This window comes from Oncorhynchus masou, chromosome 22 (genome assembly GCF_036934945.1).
Source record: "Oncorhynchus masou masou isolate Uvic2021 chromosome 22, UVic_Omas_1.1, whole genome shotgun sequence".
NCBI lineage: Eukaryota > Metazoa > Chordata > Actinopteri > Salmoniformes > Salmonidae > Oncorhynchus > Oncorhynchus masou.
In genome coordinates this window covers 2,154,264-2,176,893 of record NC_088233.1, presented here as the reverse complement: position 1 = coordinate 2,176,893, position 22,630 = coordinate 2,154,264, and the positions used below count along the sequence as shown (strand labels likewise).

Sequence of the window (22,630 nt, the reverse complement as noted above, 5' to 3'; positions counted from 1 at the left end):
TACAAGTAATCTAGTAAAAACCATTGAATTCACAAGAGTATAACAAAATCAAAAACAACAAATTAAAAACTTTGACAGTTCAGGGAATCAGCCTCAAAATCCTTCATCAGTGATTTAAAAACACAGATCGGAACAAGTTCGTCCAGTTTAAAAGTATTTTGTAAGGCGTTCCAGGATGATGGCGCAGAGCACATAAAATCCCTTTTACCAAATTCAGTTCGGACATTTGGAACAGTTACCAGGATAAAGTCCAGCGAACGAAGAGAGTGACCCACCACATTTCTGAACAATAAAAATGCCCAAATAAAAAGGTAGTAAACCCAAAATGGCTTTGTAAATAAAAGTATACCAGTGACTGACACTATGAGAGACTAAAGAAGGCCAGCCAACCCTGTTATACAAAGTGCAGTGGTGTGTAAGGGTTATGCAGTTTAAAATACATTTCAAAGTGCCATGGTAAAGGGTGTCAATTGATCTCAAACACTGAGCGGAAGCATTAATATATAAAATATCCCCATAGTCTAGTAAGGGCAAAAATGTAGCTGATACCAGCCTCCTTCTGGCTTCGAAAGAAAAACAGGCCTTATTCCTCAAATAAAATCCCAATTTCAGCTTCAATTTATATGCAATTTAAAAGAGGGGCCGTCATCAATTTAAATTCCAAGATATTTATATGAGGTTACAACCTCAATCTCCTTGCCCTGAAGGGTAGTAATTGGTGAAAGGTTCAGGGTCTATTTCTTGCATTAGAAAACACCATTAGTTTAGTTTTGTCAGTATTGAGGATAAGCTTCAATTTACACAAGGTATGTTGAACAGTATAAAAAGCAGTTTGCAAGTTCTGGAAAGCTTTTGTAAGAGACGAGGCACAACAGTAAATAACAGTATCATCAGCATAAAAATGAAGTTGAGCATTTTGGACATTTTTGTCTAAATCTTTTATATAAATAGTGAATAAGAGAGGACAAAGTACAGAGCCTTGGGGCACACCAGTAAAGACAGACAATTCAACAGACATAAGCCCATCAAATTGAGTGCACTGAGTTCTATCAGACAGATAGTTAGCAAACCATGCAACTGCATAGTATTTGCTAATCCAGTCTGACCAATCACAGACAGTCTTGGTCAGGCAGTGTGGAGTAGTAGTGGGTGAAGTGTGTGTTGGTGAAGTCGGGGTTGTTGTGGGCGTAGTGGAAGGGGTTGTTGTCAGAGTAAAGGTTGTTGTGGTTGTTGTTGGTTCTGCACCAGTTGTAATTTCCTCTGTTGTTTCACTTGTTGTGGAATATTTTGTTGACATAGTTGTTGTTGTTGTTGGACTTTCTGTTGTTGTTGTTGAGGTAATGGTAATGGTTGTTATTGGGGTAGTAGTGGGGGTTGTTGTGGTTGTTGTTGGTTCTGGACCAGTTGTAATTTCCTCTGTTGTTTCACTTGTTGTGGAATATGTTGTTGTCTTAGATGTTGTTGTTGTGGTTGATGGGCTTTCTGTGGTGGTTGCTGTTGTTGTAGTGGGGGTTGTGGTGGTAGGTGTTGTTGATTCTGTACCAGTTGTAACTTCCTCTGTTACTTTTGTCATTCTGGATGAGGTGGTTGACTTCGTTGTGGTTGTTGGACATTTTGTTGTTGGGGTAGTTGTTGTTGGACTTTCTGTGACTGTTGGACTTTCTGTTGTTGGACTTTCTGTTGTTGTTCTTGTTGTTGGGGTAGTTGTTGTTGTACTTTCTGTTGTTGTTATTGTTGTTGGGGTAGTTGTTGTTGGACTTTCTGTTGTTGTTGTTGCTGCTGGGGTAGTTGATGATGTTGTAATGGTTGTTGTGGGCCTTTCTGAGGTGGTAGTTGTCTCATTGCTACAAACATCAACACAACATCTGACTCTGATCTCGTAGTTGTAGCATATTGGTGGGATGCCTTGATCCTTGTTGCGGCATATCAGTCCAACTGAGGGATTGCATTCAACATCTTGACCTAGTTCGGCCAAAGGAACATGGATGTTGTCTTTGGCTCTGCATTCTACATCCTGAGGTGAGCAAAAAATATCAATACCAGATTTCCTTATATTTTCTATGGTTTCATAATCTCCTTCTTCTGGTCCAACAGAGATAGTATTTGCAAATCCAGTTTGACCAATCACAGACAGCCTTGGTCAGGAAGTGTGGAGTAGTAGTGGGTGAAGTGGTTGTTGGTGAAGGAGGGGTTGTTGTGGGGGTAGTGGTAGGGGTTGTTGTCAGAGTAATGGTTGTTGTGGGGGTAGTGGTAGCGGTTGTTGGTGAAGGAGGGGTTGTTGTGGGAGTAGTGGTAGCGGTTGTTGGTGAAGTGGTGGTTGTTATGGGGGTAGTGGTAGCGGTTGTGGAAGGTGTAATCGTTGTTGTCAATGTTGTTGGTTTTGTTCCAGTTGTAATTACCTTTGTTTTTATACTTGTTGTGGAATATGTTGTTGTCTTAGATGTTGTTGTGGTTGATGGACTTTCTGTGGTGGTTGTTGTTGTTGTTGGTGGTGGTGTCGTGGTTGTTGTGGGTTTTGTTGATTCTGTACCAGTTGTAAATTTCCTCTGTTGTTTCACTTGTTGTGGAATATGTTGTTGTCTAAGACGTTACCATGGTTGATGGACTTTCTGTGGTGGTTGTTGTTGTTGTTGTGGTAGAGGTAGTAGGTGTTGTTGATTCTGGACCAGTTCTAATTTCCTCTGTTACTTTTGTCATTCTGGATGAGGTTGTTGACTTAGTTGTGGTTGTTGGACTTTCTGTTGCTGTTGTTGTTGGATGTTCTGTTGTTGTGGTTGTTGTTGTTGCGGTAGTTGTTGTTGGACTTTCTGTTGTTGTTCTTGTTGTTGGGGTAGTTGTTGATGTTGTAATGGTTGTTTTGTGCCTTTCTGAGGTGGTTGTAGTCTCATTGCTACAAACATCAACACAACATCTGACTCTGATCTCGTAGTTGTAGCATATTGGTGGGATGCCTTGATCCTTGTTGCGGCATATCAGTCCAACTGAGGGATTGCATTCAACATTTTGACCTAGTTCGGCCAATGGAACATGGATGTTGTCTTTGGCTCTGCATTCTACTTCCTTAGGTTGGCTACAAATATCAATACCAGATTTACTTATATTTTCTATGGTTTCATAATCTCCTCCTTCTGGACCAACAGAGGGATAGTATTTGCTAATCCAGTCTGACCAATCACAGACAGTGTTGGTCAGGCATTGTGGAGAAGTAGTGGTTGAAGAGGATGTTGGTGAATTGGTGGTTTTTGTGGGCGTAGTGGAAGGGGTTGTTGAAGTTGTAATGGTTGTTGTCGATGTTGTTGATTCTGGACCAGTTGAAATTTCCTCTGTTGTTTCACTTGGTGTGGAATATGTTGTTGTCGATGTTGTTGTTGTTGTTGTGGTTGATGGACTTTCTGCGGTGGTTGTCGTTATGTTTTTTGTGGTAGAGGTAGTAGGTGTTGTTGATTCTGGACCAGTTGAAACTTCCTCTGTTACTTTTGTTGTGGATGGAGTTGTTGACTTCATTGTGGTTGTTGGACTTTCTGTTGTTGTTGTTGGACGTTCTGTTGTTGTTTGATTTTCTGTTGTTGTTCTTGTTGTTGGGGTAGTTGTTGTTGTTGGACGATCTGTTGTTGCGGTTGTTGTTGTTGGGGTAGTTGATGATGTTGTAATGGTTGTTGTGTGCCTTTCTGAGGTGGTAGGTGTCTCATTGCTACAAACATCAACACAACATCTCACTCTGATCTCGTAGTTGTAGCATATTGGTGGGATGCCTTGATCCTTGTTGCGGCATATCAATCCAACTGAGGGATTGCATTCAACATTTTGAACTAGTTCGGCCAAAGGAACAAAGATGTTGTCTTTGGCTCTGCATTCTACTTCCTTAGGTTGGCTACAAATATCAATACCAGATTTCCTTATATTTTCTATGGTTTCATAATCTCCTCCTTCTGGTCCAACAGAGGGATAGTATTTGCTAATCCAGTCTGACCAATCACAGACAGTCTTGGTCAGGCAGTGTGGAGTACTAGTGGGTGAAGTGGGTGTTGGTGAAGTCGGGGTTGTTGTGGGCGTAGTGGAAGGGTTTGTTGTGGGGGCCGTGGTAAGGGTTGTTGTGGGGGTAGCGGTAGGGGTTGTTGTTGGGGTAGTGGCAGGAGTTGAGAAAACAAATGTGGTCGGTTCTTGAGTGAGTATCTGTGTTGTTGTAACACTTGGTGTAGGTGTTGGAATTGGGGTGCTGGGACAGGGGTTCATAATCCGGACAATAGTTCCGTTCTCTTTGCAGGTGGCAGTGATACAGGTCCCATCACCATCAGATGTGTGATATATGGTCGCTCCATAAGGGTATGTTCTGCCGTCGTATAAACAATAGCAAGCTGCAATAGTGTTTTCACAGAGAACACGTTGTTATCATGTAATCATCTTGTCATGTTACCTTCTTGGTAATAATGTAGGCTTATGTTTCAGTAATTATCACGTAATCATCTTGTCATGTTACCTTCGGGGTAACAATGTAGGCTAATGTTTCAGTTATTATCACGTAATCATCTTGTCATGTTACCTTCTGGGTAATAATGTAGGCTAATGTTTCTGTTATTATCACGTAATCATCTTGTCATGTTACCTTCTTGGTAATAATGTAGGCTAATGTTTCAGTTATTATCATATAATCATCTTGTCATGTTACCTTCTTGGTAATAATGTAGGCTAATGTTTCAGTTTGTAGTGGTTTCCCTTACCTTGGACATCATAGCTGCATCTGACCTCAGTTGATAAGCAACGACTTGAAAAAGAAAGAGGGAGGTTACAGTACCTTTCAAAGTCAAATAAAATATTAAGAGCTATTAGCTATGAAGTACAAAACAATGTTACATGTTATATTCACAATAAGGTATTAAAAGGTCAAAACCCAATAAGTTATTAAAAGGTCAAATCACAATAAGGTATTAACAGGTCAAATCACAATCTTTGAAAATCATAATCAATTGAATGGTAGGAAAGCCTCTTTGTAGGTGGACTATTGACATTGCCTTATCTGACCAGAGATACAGGCTACCTTAAGGCTTATACCAACCGTATTAAACCCTATGTAATGTAAATACAGTATCTATGTATTTATCAAAATGTTGATCTGAAAACATACCATGTCTGACAGTTCTCTTTGGAAGGTATAACCTCTCCATCGTTGTAATGAGTTCCATCTCCATCGTAGCAACCACAGTCCTTCTTACTGACACACTTCATGGTACTTTCTTCCAAATAAGGCTGGGCCGAAGGACATTTTGGATAGCAACCTTTAAGATATAAACAGTCAATTTAATCCAGGACACCTGCACAGATTAGATCATCCTCATGGTATCTACTTCTAACACCAAAGCTGTAATGGATATGATATTTCAATATTTGTATTTAGTTTTCAGTATAGATGAACAAGGGAGGGAGGAGTCATTACATATTTTATACTGTACATTTGTGTAACAACTTGGAATGTAAATTGTCCAAATCAAACGGCCAAGCTGTTATGAAGGGCTCTTAGTTACCTTCCAGTGCAGGGATCTGACTGGAGCATGTTCCTGAGGGATTCTTGCAGGTCTTCATACAGGGGTATCCACACGGATTATAATGCCACTCACACTCACCAATAGGGTTGTAGAAATCACAGAACAGAGCTGGTGAAATTAAAACATGTCACATTTGAACTGAACCAGGGTCCTAAAAGAGGATTGATTTAACAGTTACACATTCAAATCATAAATTGGTATTTTGTCCCGATAGCAAAACAATCCCACCTATCCATCAATCAATTGTCCCACTCAAAGCAAATGACTCACGGCAGATATCTGGTGTTCTCCACTTGATACAAGCCCCTGCCTCATTACAGGCCTGGGCGTAGGCTGCTACAGCTGTACAGAAACACTCGCAGTCTCCCCCAGTGTCACAGGCACACGAGTCCCTCACACAGGCATCATGGAATGGCGTGGGGTCCACCTTTTAGGAAGATGCATTAAGCCATCATTTATTTGTTGAAGAGACCTGGATGGTTGACTTTATGTTCTTGTTATCTGTTTAGTACTACTTTTGTTGTTGTCTATTATGGTGACTGTGTGGACATTCACATGATTATTGACAAACCAATTTTATTAAAAAGATTGCCATGTACCATCATGCAACTCTGCTTGTCATTGTGTGACCTTATAGGAAACCTGTTGTACTACAAAATTAATGTTCGTTATAAATTCCACCATATGATTGTTATTATGACCCTGAAGCTGTGAGGTAAATGAACTCTTGTTGAAGCCTTAACCTTATTGACCCTGAGGCTGTGAGGTAAATGAACTCTTGTTGAAGCCTTAACCTTATTGACCCTGAGGCTGTGAGGTAAATGAACTCTTGTTGAAGCCTTAACCTTATTGACCCTGAGGCTGTGAGGTACTGTATATTAAAACTTCTTCAAGCTCGGGTCTATTTTTCTCCACTTCCTGTCTGACTGACGTGCCCAAAGTAAACTGCCTGTTACTCAGGCGCCGAAGCCAGGATATGTATAATTATATATATAATTGGTACCATTGTATATGAAACACTTTGAAGTTTGTGGAAATGTTAAAATAATGTATGAGACAATAACACAATTGATATGGTAGAAGAAAGAAAAGAAAGAAAAAATAAAGAAAAACCAACCAGAATTTTATTTTTTTGAGAGCTCTTCCAATGGAACGTATAGGGTCACATCCAAATCTAGCTCCCAGATTGCAATTCCTATGGTTTACCACTAGATGTCAACAGTCTTTGTTCATGGTTTCAGGCTTGTTTCTTCCCAAACGAGGATCAATTTTGAGTTTTAGAACTGGGAGTCAGAGTAGGAAATCCGCCGCGACGAAGAGGACCCGCACCTGCTAATTTTGCTTTTCTTTTGAACATACTTCTTTCAGTATGAAATATTATAGTTTTTTTACATTTTAGGGGATTAAATAAAAATGTATTTTGACTTGTTTTAACAAAGTTTAGCGGCAGCTTTTTGGATTCCTTTCTCTGAATGTATTCAAATCGATGGCGCCAACTAAACTGACTTTTGGGGATATAAAGCAGGATTTTATGTAACAAAACTACCGTACATGATGTAGCGGGGACCCTTCGGATTGTAAATCAGACGAAGATTTTCAAAAAGTAAGTGAATATTTAATCGCTATTTGTGATTTTATGAAGCCTGTGCTGTTTGAAAAATATTTTGATGTGGGGCACCGTCCCCAAACAATCACATGGAATGCTTTCGCTGTAAAGCATATTGTAAATCGGACAATGCAGTAAGATGAACAAGACTTTAAGCTTTTAACTGATATAAGACACTTGTATGTACGGAAATGTTTAATGTCCATAAATGTATGATTATTTATTTGGATTGCGCGCCCTCCAATTTCACCGGAAGTTGTCGACAGGTGTCCCGCTGGCGAGGCCCCTTAACTATTGTTGAAGCCAACCATATTATTGTACTTACGCAGTGGCACTTTGGCTGCGTTTACACAGGCAGTCAAATTCAGATCATTCACCAATTATTAGCATATCTGAGACCAATTGATATTGCCCTTAATTCATGTATAAACAGCAACAAAAATAAATGGAATCTGATGTTTTGAGCTCTGATTTATACCACTTCGTTATGTGGATCTCAATTCTGATTCAAACCCAATTCTCCATGTGATCTCTGTCTGGATGCTCAGATCTGATGTTTTTGCCCTAAAATGGTTGTTTTGCACATGACCTGCCATTACCATGACAACTACCCACAAATGTAAAGGACAGGAAACGTGCATTGCATCTGTGTGCTACTTCAGAGCCTACATCAGTGTTAACGCGCCAATCTGATATGGGCTACATGTAAAACTTCAGTCAGGTCCATAAATATTTGGACATTGACCAAGTTATTATTTTAGCATATTGGAGTTGACATTAAATAATAAATATGAGCTGAAAGACTTCAGCATTATTTTGAGGGTATTTCCCTCCAAATCGTGTAGGAATCACAGCACTTTTTATATGTGGTCCCTCCCTTTTTAAGGGACCAAAAGTAATTGGACAATTGGCTGATCGGCTATTCCATGGTCGTGTGTTCCCTCGTTAGTTCATTTACAAGTGAACAAATAAAAGATCTAGAGTTGATTTCAAGTGTGGCATTTGCATTTGTAATCTGTTGCTGTTAACCCTCAATATGAAAATAAATAATAATAAATAAAATAATAAAGAGCCAGTGAACCAACCCGTCATCATCTTTCTTAAATCTCCTAGACGACAGACACTTCGAAACCTTATTCCTTTACGATGTGTTTTTGACTGTCTGTTTTGCCATTCATGAATGTGTTGTTATGGCCTGTAGTAGTAAAGGCCAAATTCAATATTTCACATTATTTATTTTTACATACGTATGTTTGAAACCTAAACGGTCCTAAAATTCCAAATGAAACATCTAAATGATCAATGGTATGACCATCTTAAAACGATTCCATATGTAATCCCCCCCCCCCACCCACCGGCTTAGACTTTTAACAGAAAATTACAATTTTCACCAAATGTAAATATCAATGTAGCCAAGATACACAAGTCATAACTTTTGTACAGACAGCTTGTTTTAACCTGCCGACTGCATGTATCTGCTGTACTGTCTATTGAACGTATCTGCTGTACTGTCTATTGAATGTATCTGCTGTACTGTCTATTGAATGTATCTGCTGTAGTATCTTTGAATGTATCTGCTGTAGTCTCTATTGAATGTATCTGCTATGTTGTCTATTGAATGTATCTGCTGTGCTGTCTATTGAATGTATCTGCTGTAGTCTCTATTGAATGTATCTGCTGTACTGTCTATTGATTGCATAGGTTATTCAAATGGCTGTATTTACTGTATACAGTGTATGTGTGTCTTTTTATCTTCGTTTATATCAGCTGCACTACGTCGACTTCCAAACAACGTCGGTTGGTATGGCAATAAAGTATTGAATCTATATTGAATAGTATCTGCTGTGTACTGTACCTGTGAGTGGCAGGCTGAGAAAACGTTACTGGTGATGATGCTGCAGCGTTTCAGAGACCAGGACTGCCTGTATGATCTTAAAGTGCATGGGTTTTTTATGACATCAGCGTTGGGGCAACTGGGGGACACTTTCCAGCTGTTCCCAAACTCCAGAGCTTCAACAACCACTTCCTGGTTTCTGGACGTGAAGTCGTTCTTTCCATTACCGTCGTAGTTTCCACACAGACCACACACTTGGCCCTGGAAGGAAATTAAACATTTAAAAATAATAACTTGAAGTAGATAATCAAACATCACATTGTTTTGTAAGCCAATGCAAATGCTAAACAAAGATACAGTGCAATCAGTGGTTCAAAATGTCCTATTCTAGTCACTCACCTGGAAGGTAGAGCTGAGTTTGATGAACAGGCTATTCTTCTTGTCCCACATGAGGATCAGGCCATTTCCAGCTTCAACAACAACATAGAGACCGATAGAGTGGACCTGGTATGGCACGTCCACCCCGTTCTCTTGTTTGATCACTTTTACAGATTCATCTGCTAGTATGATCGCATTGCTCTGAAAGGCAGAAACAGAAAGTGTTCATTGCTAATGTAATACTAGTAGAGAGGTTTACACTGTGGTGGTGCTGGGTTTTACACTGTGGTGGTGCTGGGTTTTACACTGTGGTGGTGCTGGGTTTTACACTGTGGTGGTGCTGGGTTTTACACTGTGGGGGTGCTGGGTTTTACACTATCCAGGGTAACACTGTGGTGGTGCTGGGTTTTACACTATCCATGGTTACACTGTGGTGGTGCTGGGTTTTACACTGTGGTGGTGCTGGGATTATCCAGTTTGTACACAGATACAACATGTCGATTTAAAATTCTACTGTTCAAATACATAGCTAACCCTAACCCTAAAACATAGCTAACCCTAACCCAAATACATAGCTAACCCTAACCCTAATACATAGCTAACCCTAACCCAAATACATAGCTAACCCTAACCCAAATACATAGCTAACCCTAACCCTAACCCTAATACATAGCTAACCCTAACCCTAATACATAGCTAACCCTACATAGCTAACCCTAACCCTAACACAAATACATAGTTAACCCTAACCAAAAAACATAGCTAACCCTAACCCTAATACATAGCTAACCCTAACCGTAACCCAAATACATAGCTAACCCTAACCCAAACCCAAATACATAGCTAACTCTAACCCTAATACATAGCTAACCCAAACACATAGCTAACACTAACCCAAATACATAGCTAAGCGTAACCCTCATACATTGCTAACCCTAACCCTAAAACATAGCTAACCCTAACCCAAATACATAGCTAACCCTAACCGAAATACATAGCTAACCCTAACTCTAATACATAGCTAACCCTAACCCAAACACATAGCTAACCCTAACCCAAATATATAGCTAACCCTAATACATAGCTAACCCTATCCCTGATACATAGCTAACACTAACCCTAATACATAGTTAACAATAACCCTATCCCAAATATATAGCTAACCCTAACCCAAATACATAACTATCCCTAACCCAAATACATAGCTAAACCTAACCCTAACCCAAATACATAGCTAACCCAAATACATAGCTAACCATAACCCTAACCCAAATACATTGTTAACCATATCCCAAAAACATAGCTTACCCTAACCCAAATACATAGCTAACCCTAACAATAATACATAGCTCACCCTATCCCAAATAAATAGCTACACCTAACCCCAACCGAAATACATAGCTAACCCTGACGCTAATACATAGCTAACCCTAAACCAAATATATAGCTAACCCTAACCCAAATACATAGCTAACCCTAACCCAAATACATAGCTAACCCTAACCCAAATACAAAGCTAACCCTAATACAAAGCTAACCCTAACCCAAATGTATAGCTAACCCTGACGCTAATACATAGCTAACCCTAACCCAAATACATAGCTAACCCTCACCCAAATACATAGCTAACCCTAACCCAAAAACATAGCTAACCCGAACCCAAAAACAAAGCTAACCCTAACCCTGATACAAAGCTAACCCTGACGCTAATACATAGCTAACCCTAAAACAAATACATAGCTAACCCTAAACCTATCTCTAATACATATTTAACCCTATACCAAATAAATAGCTAACCATAATCCAAACACAAATACATAGTTAACCATAACCCTAACCCAAATACATAGCTAACCCTAACCCTAATACATAGCTAAACCTAACCTAAATACATAGCTAACCCTAACCCTAATACATAGCTAACCCTATCCCAAATAAATAGCTACCCCTAACCCAAATACAAATCAAATCTAGAGTCGGCTTTCTATTCCGCAACAAAGCCTTCTTCACTCACGCCGCCAAACTTACCCTAGTAAAACTGACTATCCTACCGATCCTCGACTTCGGCGATGTCATCTACAAAATAGCTTCCAACACTCTACTCAGCAAACTGGATGCAGTTTATCACAGTGCCATCCGTTTTGTCACTAAAGCACCTTTTACCACCCAACACTGTGACCTGTATGCTCTAGTCGGCTGGCCCTCGCTACATTTCGTCGCCAGACCCACTGGCTCCAGGTCATCTACAAGTCCATGCTAGGTAAAGCTCCACCTTATCTCAGTTCACTGGTCACGATGGCAACACCCACCCGTAGCACGCGCCCCAGCAGGTGTATCTCACTGATCATCCATAAAGCCAACACCTCATTTGGCCGCCTTTAGTTCCAGTTCTCTGCTGCCTGTGACTGGAAAGAATTGCAAAAAACGCTGAAGTTGGAGACTTTTATCTCCCTCACCAACTTCAAACATCTCCTATCTGAGCAGCTAACCGATCGCTGCAGCTGTACAAAGTCTATCGGTAAATAGCCCACCCATTTTTACCTTCCTCATCCCCATACTGATTTTATTTATTTACTTCTCTGCTCTTTTGAACACCAATATCTCTATCTGTACATGACCATCTGATCATTTATCACTCCAGTGTTAATCTGCAAAATTGTAATTATTCGCCCACCTCCTCATGAATTTTGCACACAATGTATAAAGACTATTTTTTTCTACTGTGTTATTGACTTGTTAATTGTTTACTCCATGTGTAACTCTGTGTTGTCTGTTCACACTGCTATGCTTTATCTTGGCCAGGTCGCAGTTGCAAATGAGAACTTGTTCTCAACTAGCCTACCTGGTTAAATAAAGGTGAAATAAAAAATTTAATTAAAAAAAACCCAACCGAATTACATAGTTAACCCTGACTCGAATACATAGCTAACCCTAACCCAAATACATAGCTAACCCTAACCCTAAACCAAATACATAGCTAACACTAACCCTAATACAAAGCTAACCCTGTAATAAACATATTAAACGCATGTAATAACGCACTCACTGACTGTTGTCTGCCTGTGGCCTAACCATGCAATTGTGGCTTGCACACTGTGTCATAACCCTCCCCTCCCCCTGTCCTTCTGTAGATACTAATCGCACTGGTACAACCCTGTACGGGTGGCTGACTGAGATAGCACATATACTGAACATATACACTGAAATTCATAAAACACAAACACCCGACGACCCCCTTCGGGATGGGCTCCAAAGTGAAAGAACTCTGTCGAGAACCAATGGGATACGGACACCAGGCTGGAGGGGACTGTCTATCACCTACAAGCAACCTACCAGAAGCCAGGACTACCAGAATCTACCTACGTCATTTTAATGTATTAAAAGGACTGCACATCATGTTTCGGCCTCTTTTTCCGACAGTTCCATAACAGCTAGACGAAGGAGCCGTGCAGCACGCTTTGCCAGATATCATTACGCATTGAATAAACTGTCTTTTATTATACCTTATCCGCCTTGTCCAGAGTCTCAACTTGATCTCATTTCTCATGTATTTATTCATCAACAAAATGGTAGCAGAGGATGGTTTAAACCCATGAATTTGGTCCATAGAGAGTTGATGAGAGAAAAGACAAGTTGACGACAGATTCCAAAAGGACGGCGACCTGTCTGAAAGGAGCCATCAGGGATTCAACTCGCCTCAGGAAACTGATCCAAGAGCTCGACACTATAAGGTAAGCAGATCCTGTTAAATCAAAATCTGCATATTATATTATAGTCAATATCCCAAATTATGATCAGTAGCACTGAGGCGTGAGTATGAATTGCTGTTAAATTTATGAAAAATTATCCGATAACCAAAGGCATTGCGTAATGATATCTGTAAATATATTGTCAAATCTTATTCATATAGTCTGGCACTAGCGTATGTAGCGATCGGCTAGGGGTAACAGTGAGGAATTTGATGACATAATGAATATATTGTCAAATCTTATTCATATAGTCTGGCACTTGCGTATGTTGCGATCGGTTCGGAGTATCAGTGAGGAATTTGATGACATAATGAAATGAAAGGTGAAATGTAAAATGTGATAAATCTTATTCATATAGTCTGGCACTAGCCTATGTAGCGATCGGTTAGGGGTAACAGTGAGGAATTTGATGGCATAATGAAATGAAATGTGAAATGTGATACATTGTTAAATCTTATTCATATAGTCTGGCACTAGTGGATGTGGCGATCAACTAGGTGAAACAGTGAGGAATTTGATGACTTAGTGAAATGAAATGTGAATGAGATGATGAAATGTTTTGTTAATTGATAGAGACGTATTAAGCAAGACTGGGACTAGTGGAGTTGACATCCCACTAGGAGAATCAGTTAATGAGTTAAGAATTGGACTAGGAGTGAAGGAATTAAACCTGATCTCCCCAGATGAATGTCACTGATTGACCGTTTCATGAGACCGAGTGATACCGACCACCGACTCTAAATTTGACCGCCGAGTCTAAAGTTTGGGCGGGGGCGTGCGGCCGCCGTGCTGTGTAACGAATTGATTTTGGTTCCCTTTGTGCTGTTGGTGTTGCCTAGAATTAATTTGACAAATATTATAGAAGGCATTTGAATGCATTGTCATTGACCCAAAAGTAGGTGTTTGGGACACTAACATTTGGCCAGGCAGTAGAAGTGTGTGAAGTTGTAGAATTACTCCAATAAACTACCCTAGACGCATAATTATCTCGCGAATATCCCTTTTCAATATTTTAGTACAGTCTACTCCAATAAACTACCCTAGACGCATAATTATCTTGCGAATATCCCTTTTTCGATATTATAGTAGAGTAATTCTACAAAACTCTTTGTGCACGAGGGTGTGGCACAAGAGAAAAGTCTGTGTTGGCACCAGGAATACATCACTGGTTTCGACCAAGCGACGGGCGAAGTGCACAAAGATAGCTATAGGACCCAGACATAGTGCATCGTCAATATGGCCTCAATTACCGTTCCCAAACTCAAATTCAACGAATATTTAGATCAGAGAATACAGGAAAGGGCAGGAGGAAAACAGGAGTATAAATTGATAAAGAAGATATGGGGGGGAATTAGACTGAGATGGACCCAGGCAGGTTACTTTAGTGGAGTTGCCCCGTCAAGAGAGCAACTCATCATTATGGAGGGAGAGCTAGAGGAGGCAGTGAAGCACGGAAAAGATAGTGAGGCAGAAAGAAATAGGAGCCATTTATTCAAGAAGGAAGGAACAAAAGAGAGAGAGAGAGCGGAGGCTGTGCTGAGAATAGGCACATGGGCAGTAGAGGAGACAAAGAGGACACGCCCATACAAGAAACCTGATATGATGGGTGTGCTTGCTGGGGCCTCAGCTGACGTCACAGAAGGCACAATCAACAACCACAACACACCACCACCCCAAAACCCTCCCCCACAGCAGTATATCCTGCAACAGCAACAGCCACGATGGGCTCAACGGGGCCCCTACACTGGACCATACAGAGGGGGAAACTACCAGTGTTTTAACTGCGGAATTCCCGGTCACTTTGCCAGAGATTGCATGAAACCACCCTCCCTGCACCAACAGCAATGGAGAGGGAGAGGAAGAGGAGGACCACCCCCTTTTCACTACAACCACCCAGGACCTCAGCAACAGCCAGCATACAACCACCCAGAATCTAGCCACATGCAGCAGGAGCAGCAAGATTACAACCAACCACAGTTTCAAGGTATGGCAGGGAACACCATGCCCTGGCCATAAAAGATGCCCACACTGTCTGAAACACAAGAAGTGTACTGGCTAAAATGCCTACCCACAGGGCCTACCACCCCTCACATCCAGTTTAAGTTCAACCAACTGACAGCTCAAATCTACACTCTGCACCCATACAAGACTCCCCAAGCTGAGATCCATTGCACACTCAATGCAACAGAAACCGATGACTGCCCCTAAACTGAAGACTGGGACGAAGACATGATGCACCTGACCCCACCTATCAGGTGTTGTACCATTGTGTGTGGCCCAGAGGGGGTGGCAGCACTGGTCATCCTACGACCAAGGAACCTCCATGCACCCCTGGCCTGGACGGCTGAAGCATTAACAGCCATGGCACTCCTGAAAACAGATCTATCAGCGGCAGCAGCTCTGACTGCACCTGACTACAAGAACAAGTTCCATTTGGATGTTTCTGAAAAGGAAGGATTCACCTCATCCGTCCTATTCCAGAAACAAGAGGGGGAGAGAAGGGTCTTGATGTACTACTCTTCCAAACTTGACCACATTGAGGTAGGACAGACAACATGCTCCAGATACGTTGCTGCAGTAGAAAAAGCTATTGAAAAAAAAAGAAAAACAGCTCACCTCATGATGTCACCCTTCAATCAGCCATCATCCCTCAACCTGCACCTGCCCAATTAGCTGAAATCATCGGATTGACACAGGCCCTCATCAGAGGAAAAGGAAAGACTGTGAATATCTATACAGACTCGGCACATGCCCATGGAGCAGTTCATACGGATGGACCACAATGGGTGAGGCGCAACTTCACCACCACAGGGAACCTTCCAATCAAACACAAGGCACAGATGGAAAAAACTGATTGCATCCGTTTCACTACCCGGAAAGGTGGCCATCATAAAGTGTAAAGGACATTACCAACTGAAAAACAGAGTCAGTAAGGGGAATGATGCAGCTGACAAAGCAGCCAAAGAAGCTGGTGGTTACACTCCAAGACAAATGGTGCTGCAGACTCAACCACCCCAGACTGAACTAACAGAACAACACATAAAAGAGCTCCAGATCTCGGCAGGACCATATGAACATTCAGTTTGGGGACAGAAGGGGGCGACCAAAGGACCGGATGGACTGTGGAGATGCCATGACGGCAGATTGGTGGCTCCCGCCAATCTATGCCCAGAACTAATACGGGAAGCTCATGGGCCCACCCACGAAGGCAAACTAAGGACTTTGCAGAGGGTGTCTCACATCTGGTGGCACCCTCACATGAAAGATATGACAGACTTATTCTGTGACGAGTGCAGCATTTGTGGTAGCTACAATCCTAAGAAACCCTATCAGACACCCATGGGCTCCTACCCAGTACCCAACGCATGTTTTCAGGACATTAGCATAGATTACACAGACATGGGGGTGGATAATGTGGTTAATGGGAAAAGGTACCTCTTGGTAATGGTGGACAGGTTTTCCAAGTGGGTTGAGTCAATGCCAACAGCACGTGAGGATGTTAGGTCAGTCGTTAAGTGGCTACAAACCAAACTAATACCCAGGTATGACATCCCAAGACAAATCAAATTTGACAAATGGCTCACATTTAACAAACACCTGAGACAGGTGGAAGAAAGATTTGGCAAAACACACAGATTTGGTTCTGTGCACTACTCCCGGTCCCAAAATCTGGTGGAACGTTAAACCAAAAGCTGAAAGCTAAGATAGCTAAAGTATGTGCAGGTACGAAGTTGACATGGGTTGAAGTCCTGCCTCTGGTGTTGATGGCCATGAGAGCCTCACCAGGAGCAGGCACCCATCTCTCTCTTCATGAGAGTCATGCCTGGTCCACCAAGGGAGGGAGGTCATATGCCCGTCCTTGATGTACAACAAATTGTAATGTCTAATTATGTGAAAAAACTGACGGTTCTCTCTGAAGCACTCTCTACCCAGGTTCACAAGGTCCAGGAGGGGGAGCTGCCGGGGGACACGCCACCACTGAAGGTAAAGGTTGGTGACTGGGTGAGGGTTAAAGTCCACAAGAGAAAGTGGCTGGAACCCAGGTGGACTGGACCGTACGAAGTGAAGGAGGTTACTTCACACTCAGTCCAGGTCAAAGGTAAATCAGGCACCACCTTACACATTGCACCCCACCCCCAACTCCTTCCAGAACACTGACGGAAGTCAGAACTGACATAAGTGGTCTACATTCGGTCCCAAATTCTACATCTATTTAGCCAAGGAAAATGGGAGGTGCACCCCCATACTCTTTGACTAAATTACACTTTTCCCCCTGGGAACGTTTGGGGATCTCGGGACCCCTGTTTGTTATTTTTCTTCTCATAGGGGGAGTCACTGTAGGCACACTCACATGGCTTATAGACCAACAGATGCACCCACTACAGACTCACACCCTGAATTCTACTCTGCCAGGTGAAACTAACTCTCTCTCTCTTCCCTCTTATCTACCACAAGACCATACCGTTTCTAGGGGTGAGGTGGGGGCCACTAAGTGCACCCCCCAGGAGTTGAAGAGCACCACCTTGTGTTTGCCTTTCAATGCCACCACCACCGCTTACCTGCCTTGGAGCCTTTTGGGTCATGCGCGAAATAGCCTGGGGCTACCTGCCTGGACCTATTCCAGTTTTAACTGGTATATAACCAAAGGGGGATATGGTGAGTGGTCTTGGAAAAACCTGGTGGTGGAAACAAGGTATGACTGGTCCAGCTATTCCAAGGGACGGGTTGTCCTTGCCTGGCGCAAAAGGCTTACACTTTCACACACTGGTTTTCAACTAAAGCTGATTGTACAACCTGGGACCACTATGGGTTGTCAGGTTTTTATGTTGGCCCCATATGTAGATACCAGCAGGGCTGAAGTCCATTTCACACTATATATCTGCTTTACGCCACAACCACAACCTACTTCTGTGACGGTGCGTGACGATATGGCAAAGCCACATACCCCTACCCCGGGACAAGGATGGGTGGGGTTCTGCTGTTTTAGTGGCCACTACCCCTACCCCGGATGAGAACATTCACGTTGCTACAGGTGTCTCAGGTTTTTCTAACAATTGGTTATTATTGACCGAACAAGCAGCCAATACAACCCCCACTAGTTGCGTGGTTTGCATGAGCCCCAGACCATTGCTCCGCATTGTCCCGGCCACTGTCGAGGTCGGATGTTTAATGTCCCTTATGGACAAAGACAATCCGACTGGTAATTGCTCCTTCTGGGATGCAGTTTACCCTGTTGTCTCCGCTACGGTCAGTGCACCACAATTTTCCTCTGATGTTGCCAGGGCCGAATTCTCCTGTATTAACTTGACAGGGGGTATACTACAGTTGGGGTTACTCCCTGAGGGTTGGTGTGCAAATACTATCGTATTAGTTGGTGGTTTTAAGCCAGTGGTCAGGGCTGACATCTGGTGGTGGTGTGGGGGAACTCGGGTTTTTGACAGAATTCCCAGTGATACTACGGGTACTTGTGCGCTTGTAACACTTCTGCTGCCTCTCACTGTTTACCCTATAGGTGTGGGTGATTTGGTGACCCGGATACAGGCTGTGGACCCACAGTTTCTGCCTACCAGAACCAAGTGGTCAGCAGCCCAGACTGTCAGGGATCCCACGTATATTGATGCCATAGGTGTTCCTAGGGGGGTCCCTGATGAGTACAAGCTGGTGGACCAGGTCGCAGCATGTTTTGAATCATCTCTCTGCTGGTGGTGCACTGTGAATAAAAATGTTGGCCGCATTAACTATATACATTTCAATGTCCAAAAATTAGGTAACTGGACTCAACAAGGTTTTGAGGCCGTACATGGTCAACTGGCTGCCACCTCCCTTATGGCTTTCCAAAATCGCATTGCCGTTGATATGTTTCTAGCTGAGAAGGGTGGGATATGTTTTATGTTTGGGGAGCAATGTTGCACATTTATCCCCAATAACACAGCCTCTGATGGCAGCCTCACTGTGGCATTAGAAGGCCTGCGTACCCTTAATGGTAAAATGAAATCCCACTCTGAGGTTGATACTGTCATGTGGGACTCCTGGATGGATGCATTTGGTAAAGAGGGGGATTTGTAATAAACATATTAAACGCATGTAATAACGCATTCACTGACTGTTGTCTGCCTGTGGCCTAACCATGCAATTGTGGCTTGCACACTGTGTCATAACCCTCCCCTCCCCCTGTCCTTCGATAGATACTAATCGCACTGGTACAACCCTGTACGGGTGGCTGACTGAGATAACACATATACTGAATATACATATACACTGAAATATACATATATATATACACTGAAATTCCTAAAACACAAACACGCGACGACCCCCTAAGGGATGGGCTACAAAGACAAAGAACTCTGTCGAGAACCAATGGGATACGGACACCAGGCTGGAGGGGACTGTCTATCACCTACAAGCAACATACCAGAAGCCAGGACTACCAGAATCTACCTACGTCATTTTAATGTAGTTAAACATAACCCTAACCCAAATACATAGCTAACCCTAACCCAAATACATAGCTAATCCTAACCAAAATACATAGCTAACCCTAACCCAAATAAATAGCTAACCCTAAGCCTAATACATAGCTAACCCTAATACATAGCTAACCCTAACCCAAATACATAGCTAACCCTAACCCTAATAAATAGCTAATCCTAACCCAAATACATAGCTAACCCTAACCCTAATACATAGCTAACACTAACCCTAATACATAGCAAACCCTAACCCTAACCCAAATACATAGCTAACCCTAATACATAGCTAACCTTCACCCTAATACATAGCTAACCCTAACCCTAAAACATAGCTAATCCTAATACATAGCTAACCCTAACCAAAATAAATAACTAACCCTAAGCCTAATACATACCTAACCCGGAACCTAATACATAGCTAACCCTAAACCACATACATAGCGAACACTAACCCTAATAGATAGCTAACCCTAACCCAAATACATAGCTAACCCTAATTTATAGCTAACCCTAAACCTAATACATAGCCAACCCTAACACTATCCCTAACCCTAATACATAGCTAACCCTAATTTATAGCTAACCCTAAACCTAATATATAGCTAATCCTAACCCAAATACATAGCTAACCCTAAACCTAACCCAAATACATAGCTAACACTAACCCTAACCCAAATAAATAGCTAACCCTAAGCCTCATACATAGCTAACCCTAACCCAAATACACAGCTAACCCTAACCCAAATACACAGGTAACCCAAATCCAAATACATAGCTAACCCTAACCCTAACCCCAAAACATCGCTAACCCATCCCTAATACATAGCTAACCCTAATACATAGCTAACCCTAACCCAAATACATAGCTACCTCTAACCCTAATACATACCTTTCCCTAACCCTATCTCTAATACATATTTAACCCTATCCCAAATTAATAGCTAACCATGACCCTATACCAAATACATAGTTAAAAATAACCGTAACCCAAATACAAAGCTAACCCTAACCCAAATACATAGCTAACCCTAACCCTAGTACATAGCTAACCCTAACCCTAAACCAAATACATATCTAACCCTAACCGAAATACATAGCTAACCCTAACCCAAACACATAGCTAACCCTAACCCAAACACATAGCTAACCCTAACCCTAATATAAGGCTAACCCTAACCCAAATATATAGCTAACCCTAATCCAAATAATAGCTAAACCTAACCCTAATACATAGCTAACCCTAACCCTAAAACATAGCAAACCCTAACCCAAATACAACGCTAACCCTTACCCAAATACACAGATAACCCAAATCCAAATACATAGCTAACCCTAACCCTAACCCCAAAACATCGCTAACCCATCCCTAATACATAGCTAACCCTAACCCTAATACATAGCTAACCCTAACCCAAAAACATAGCTAACCCTAACCCTAATACATAGCTAACCCTAACAATTAAACATAGATAACCCTAACCTAAATACATAGCTAACCCTAAGCCAAATACATAGCTAACCCTAATACATAGGTAACTCTAACCCTAATACATAGCTAACCCTAACCTTAACCCTAATAGATAGCTAACCCTAACCCTAATACATAGCTAACCCTAACCCTAATAGATAGCTAACCCTATCCCTAAATACATAGCTTACACTAACCCTAACCCTAACCCTAACACTATCCCTAACCCTAATACATAGCTAACCCTAATTTATAGCTAACCCTAACCCAAATACATAGCTAACTCTAACCCAAACACATAGCTAACCCTAACCCTAATACATAGCTAAGCCGAAAACATAGCTAACCCTAAACCTAATACATAGCTAACCCTAAAACATAGCTAACCCTAATCCTAATACATAGCTAACCCTAACCCAAATAAATAGCTAACCCTAAGCCTAATACATAGCTAACCCTAAACCTAATACATATCTAACCCTAACCCAAACACATAGCTAACACGAACCCTAAGAGATAGCTAACCCTAAATACATAGCTTACACTAACCCTAACTCTATCCCTAACCCTAATACATAGCTAACCCTAATGCATAGCTAACCCTAACCCAAATACATAGCTAACGCTCAGCCTAATACATAGCTAACCCTAAACCTAATACATAGCTAACCCTAACCCTAATACATAGCTAACCCTAACCCTAATACATAGCTAACCCTAACCCAAATACATAGCTAACACTAACCCTAACACTATCCCTAACCCTAATACATAGCTAACCCTAATGCATAGGTAACCCTAACCCAAATATATAGCTAACCCTAACCCAAATTCATAGCTAACTCGAACCCAAACACATAGCTAACCCTAACCCTAACCCTAACACATAGGGGTGATTTTTGTGCTGCTATCAAATCTGCCCGACAATAATTCTAAGCAGACACTGTCAGACAGCCCTGTCAATCTTGTGTGCTAACAAAACACATGGAGGCAACGAGATAAGTGCATCCAGAGTTCAGCATGCAATTCCGCTCACAGCCACCGGTGTCGACATTGAGTCAAATGTCCAGACTTGTCTATTGTTCCTTTAATGCATGTCTGAATCCATTTATGAACAGTAGTTCCTACCCCCAAGAAGAGCTTGATGGCCTTGGAACAGGTGGTGCCGGTGGTTCCACAGGGAATGTTCTCTGTGATCACTCTAAAGGTACCGTTTGGATTGTTGCTGCAGTAGTCCTGCAGGATGTATTCAAATACACAATCAGAAAACCTCTTAGTTGTTATCATTACTTCAATTTAATCATAATTTGAAAATATCTGCATCATACATAAAGTAGGGGTTTTAATAAAAATACAAAGAAAATCCTAAATACAAATGATTATTGCCCTACCTGAGTAAGAATGTATTCACAATCTCCATTGAAAGTGAACCTTTCCTCATCAAAAGTGATGAAATGCCCATCTCCATATATGGCACACATCCCATCACACTGCTTATTGGTACACTGCCATTTTCTGCCTTCGCAAGTGCTACAATGATGCAAACATAATCACATAGAAAGATTTTAGAGGGAAGCATTTG

At 41.8% G+C, this 22,630-nt stretch overlaps 1 protein-coding gene across 1 annotated transcript in view; it reads right to left on the bottom strand.

The window, feature by feature from the left end:
* Positions 1 to 2,716: 2,716 nt before the first annotated feature.
* Positions 2,717 to 22,630, bottom strand: part of LOC135509760 (mucin-5B-like) — a 53,475-nt gene continuing 33,561 nt past the window's right edge. The window contains exons 22-32 of the mRNA XM_064930662.1: positions 22,440 to 22,578; positions 22,177 to 22,284; positions 9,380 to 9,559; positions 9,002 to 9,241; positions 5,811 to 5,967; positions 5,520 to 5,648; positions 5,123 to 5,273; positions 4,719 to 4,762; positions 3,982 to 4,355; positions 3,336 to 3,664; positions 2,717 to 2,867 (exon numbers count right to left, since the gene is read on the bottom strand). Coding sequence (XP_064786734.1) covers positions 2,717 to 2,867; positions 3,336 to 3,664; positions 3,982 to 4,355; positions 4,719 to 4,762; positions 5,123 to 5,273; positions 5,520 to 5,648; positions 5,811 to 5,967; positions 9,002 to 9,241; positions 9,380 to 9,559; positions 22,177 to 22,284; positions 22,440 to 22,578 — 2,002 coding nt within the window. The remainder of the gene's footprint in view (positions 2,868 to 3,335; positions 3,665 to 3,981; positions 4,356 to 4,718; positions 4,763 to 5,122; positions 5,274 to 5,519; positions 5,649 to 5,810; positions 5,968 to 9,001; positions 9,242 to 9,379; positions 9,560 to 22,176; positions 22,285 to 22,439; positions 22,579 to 22,630) is intronic.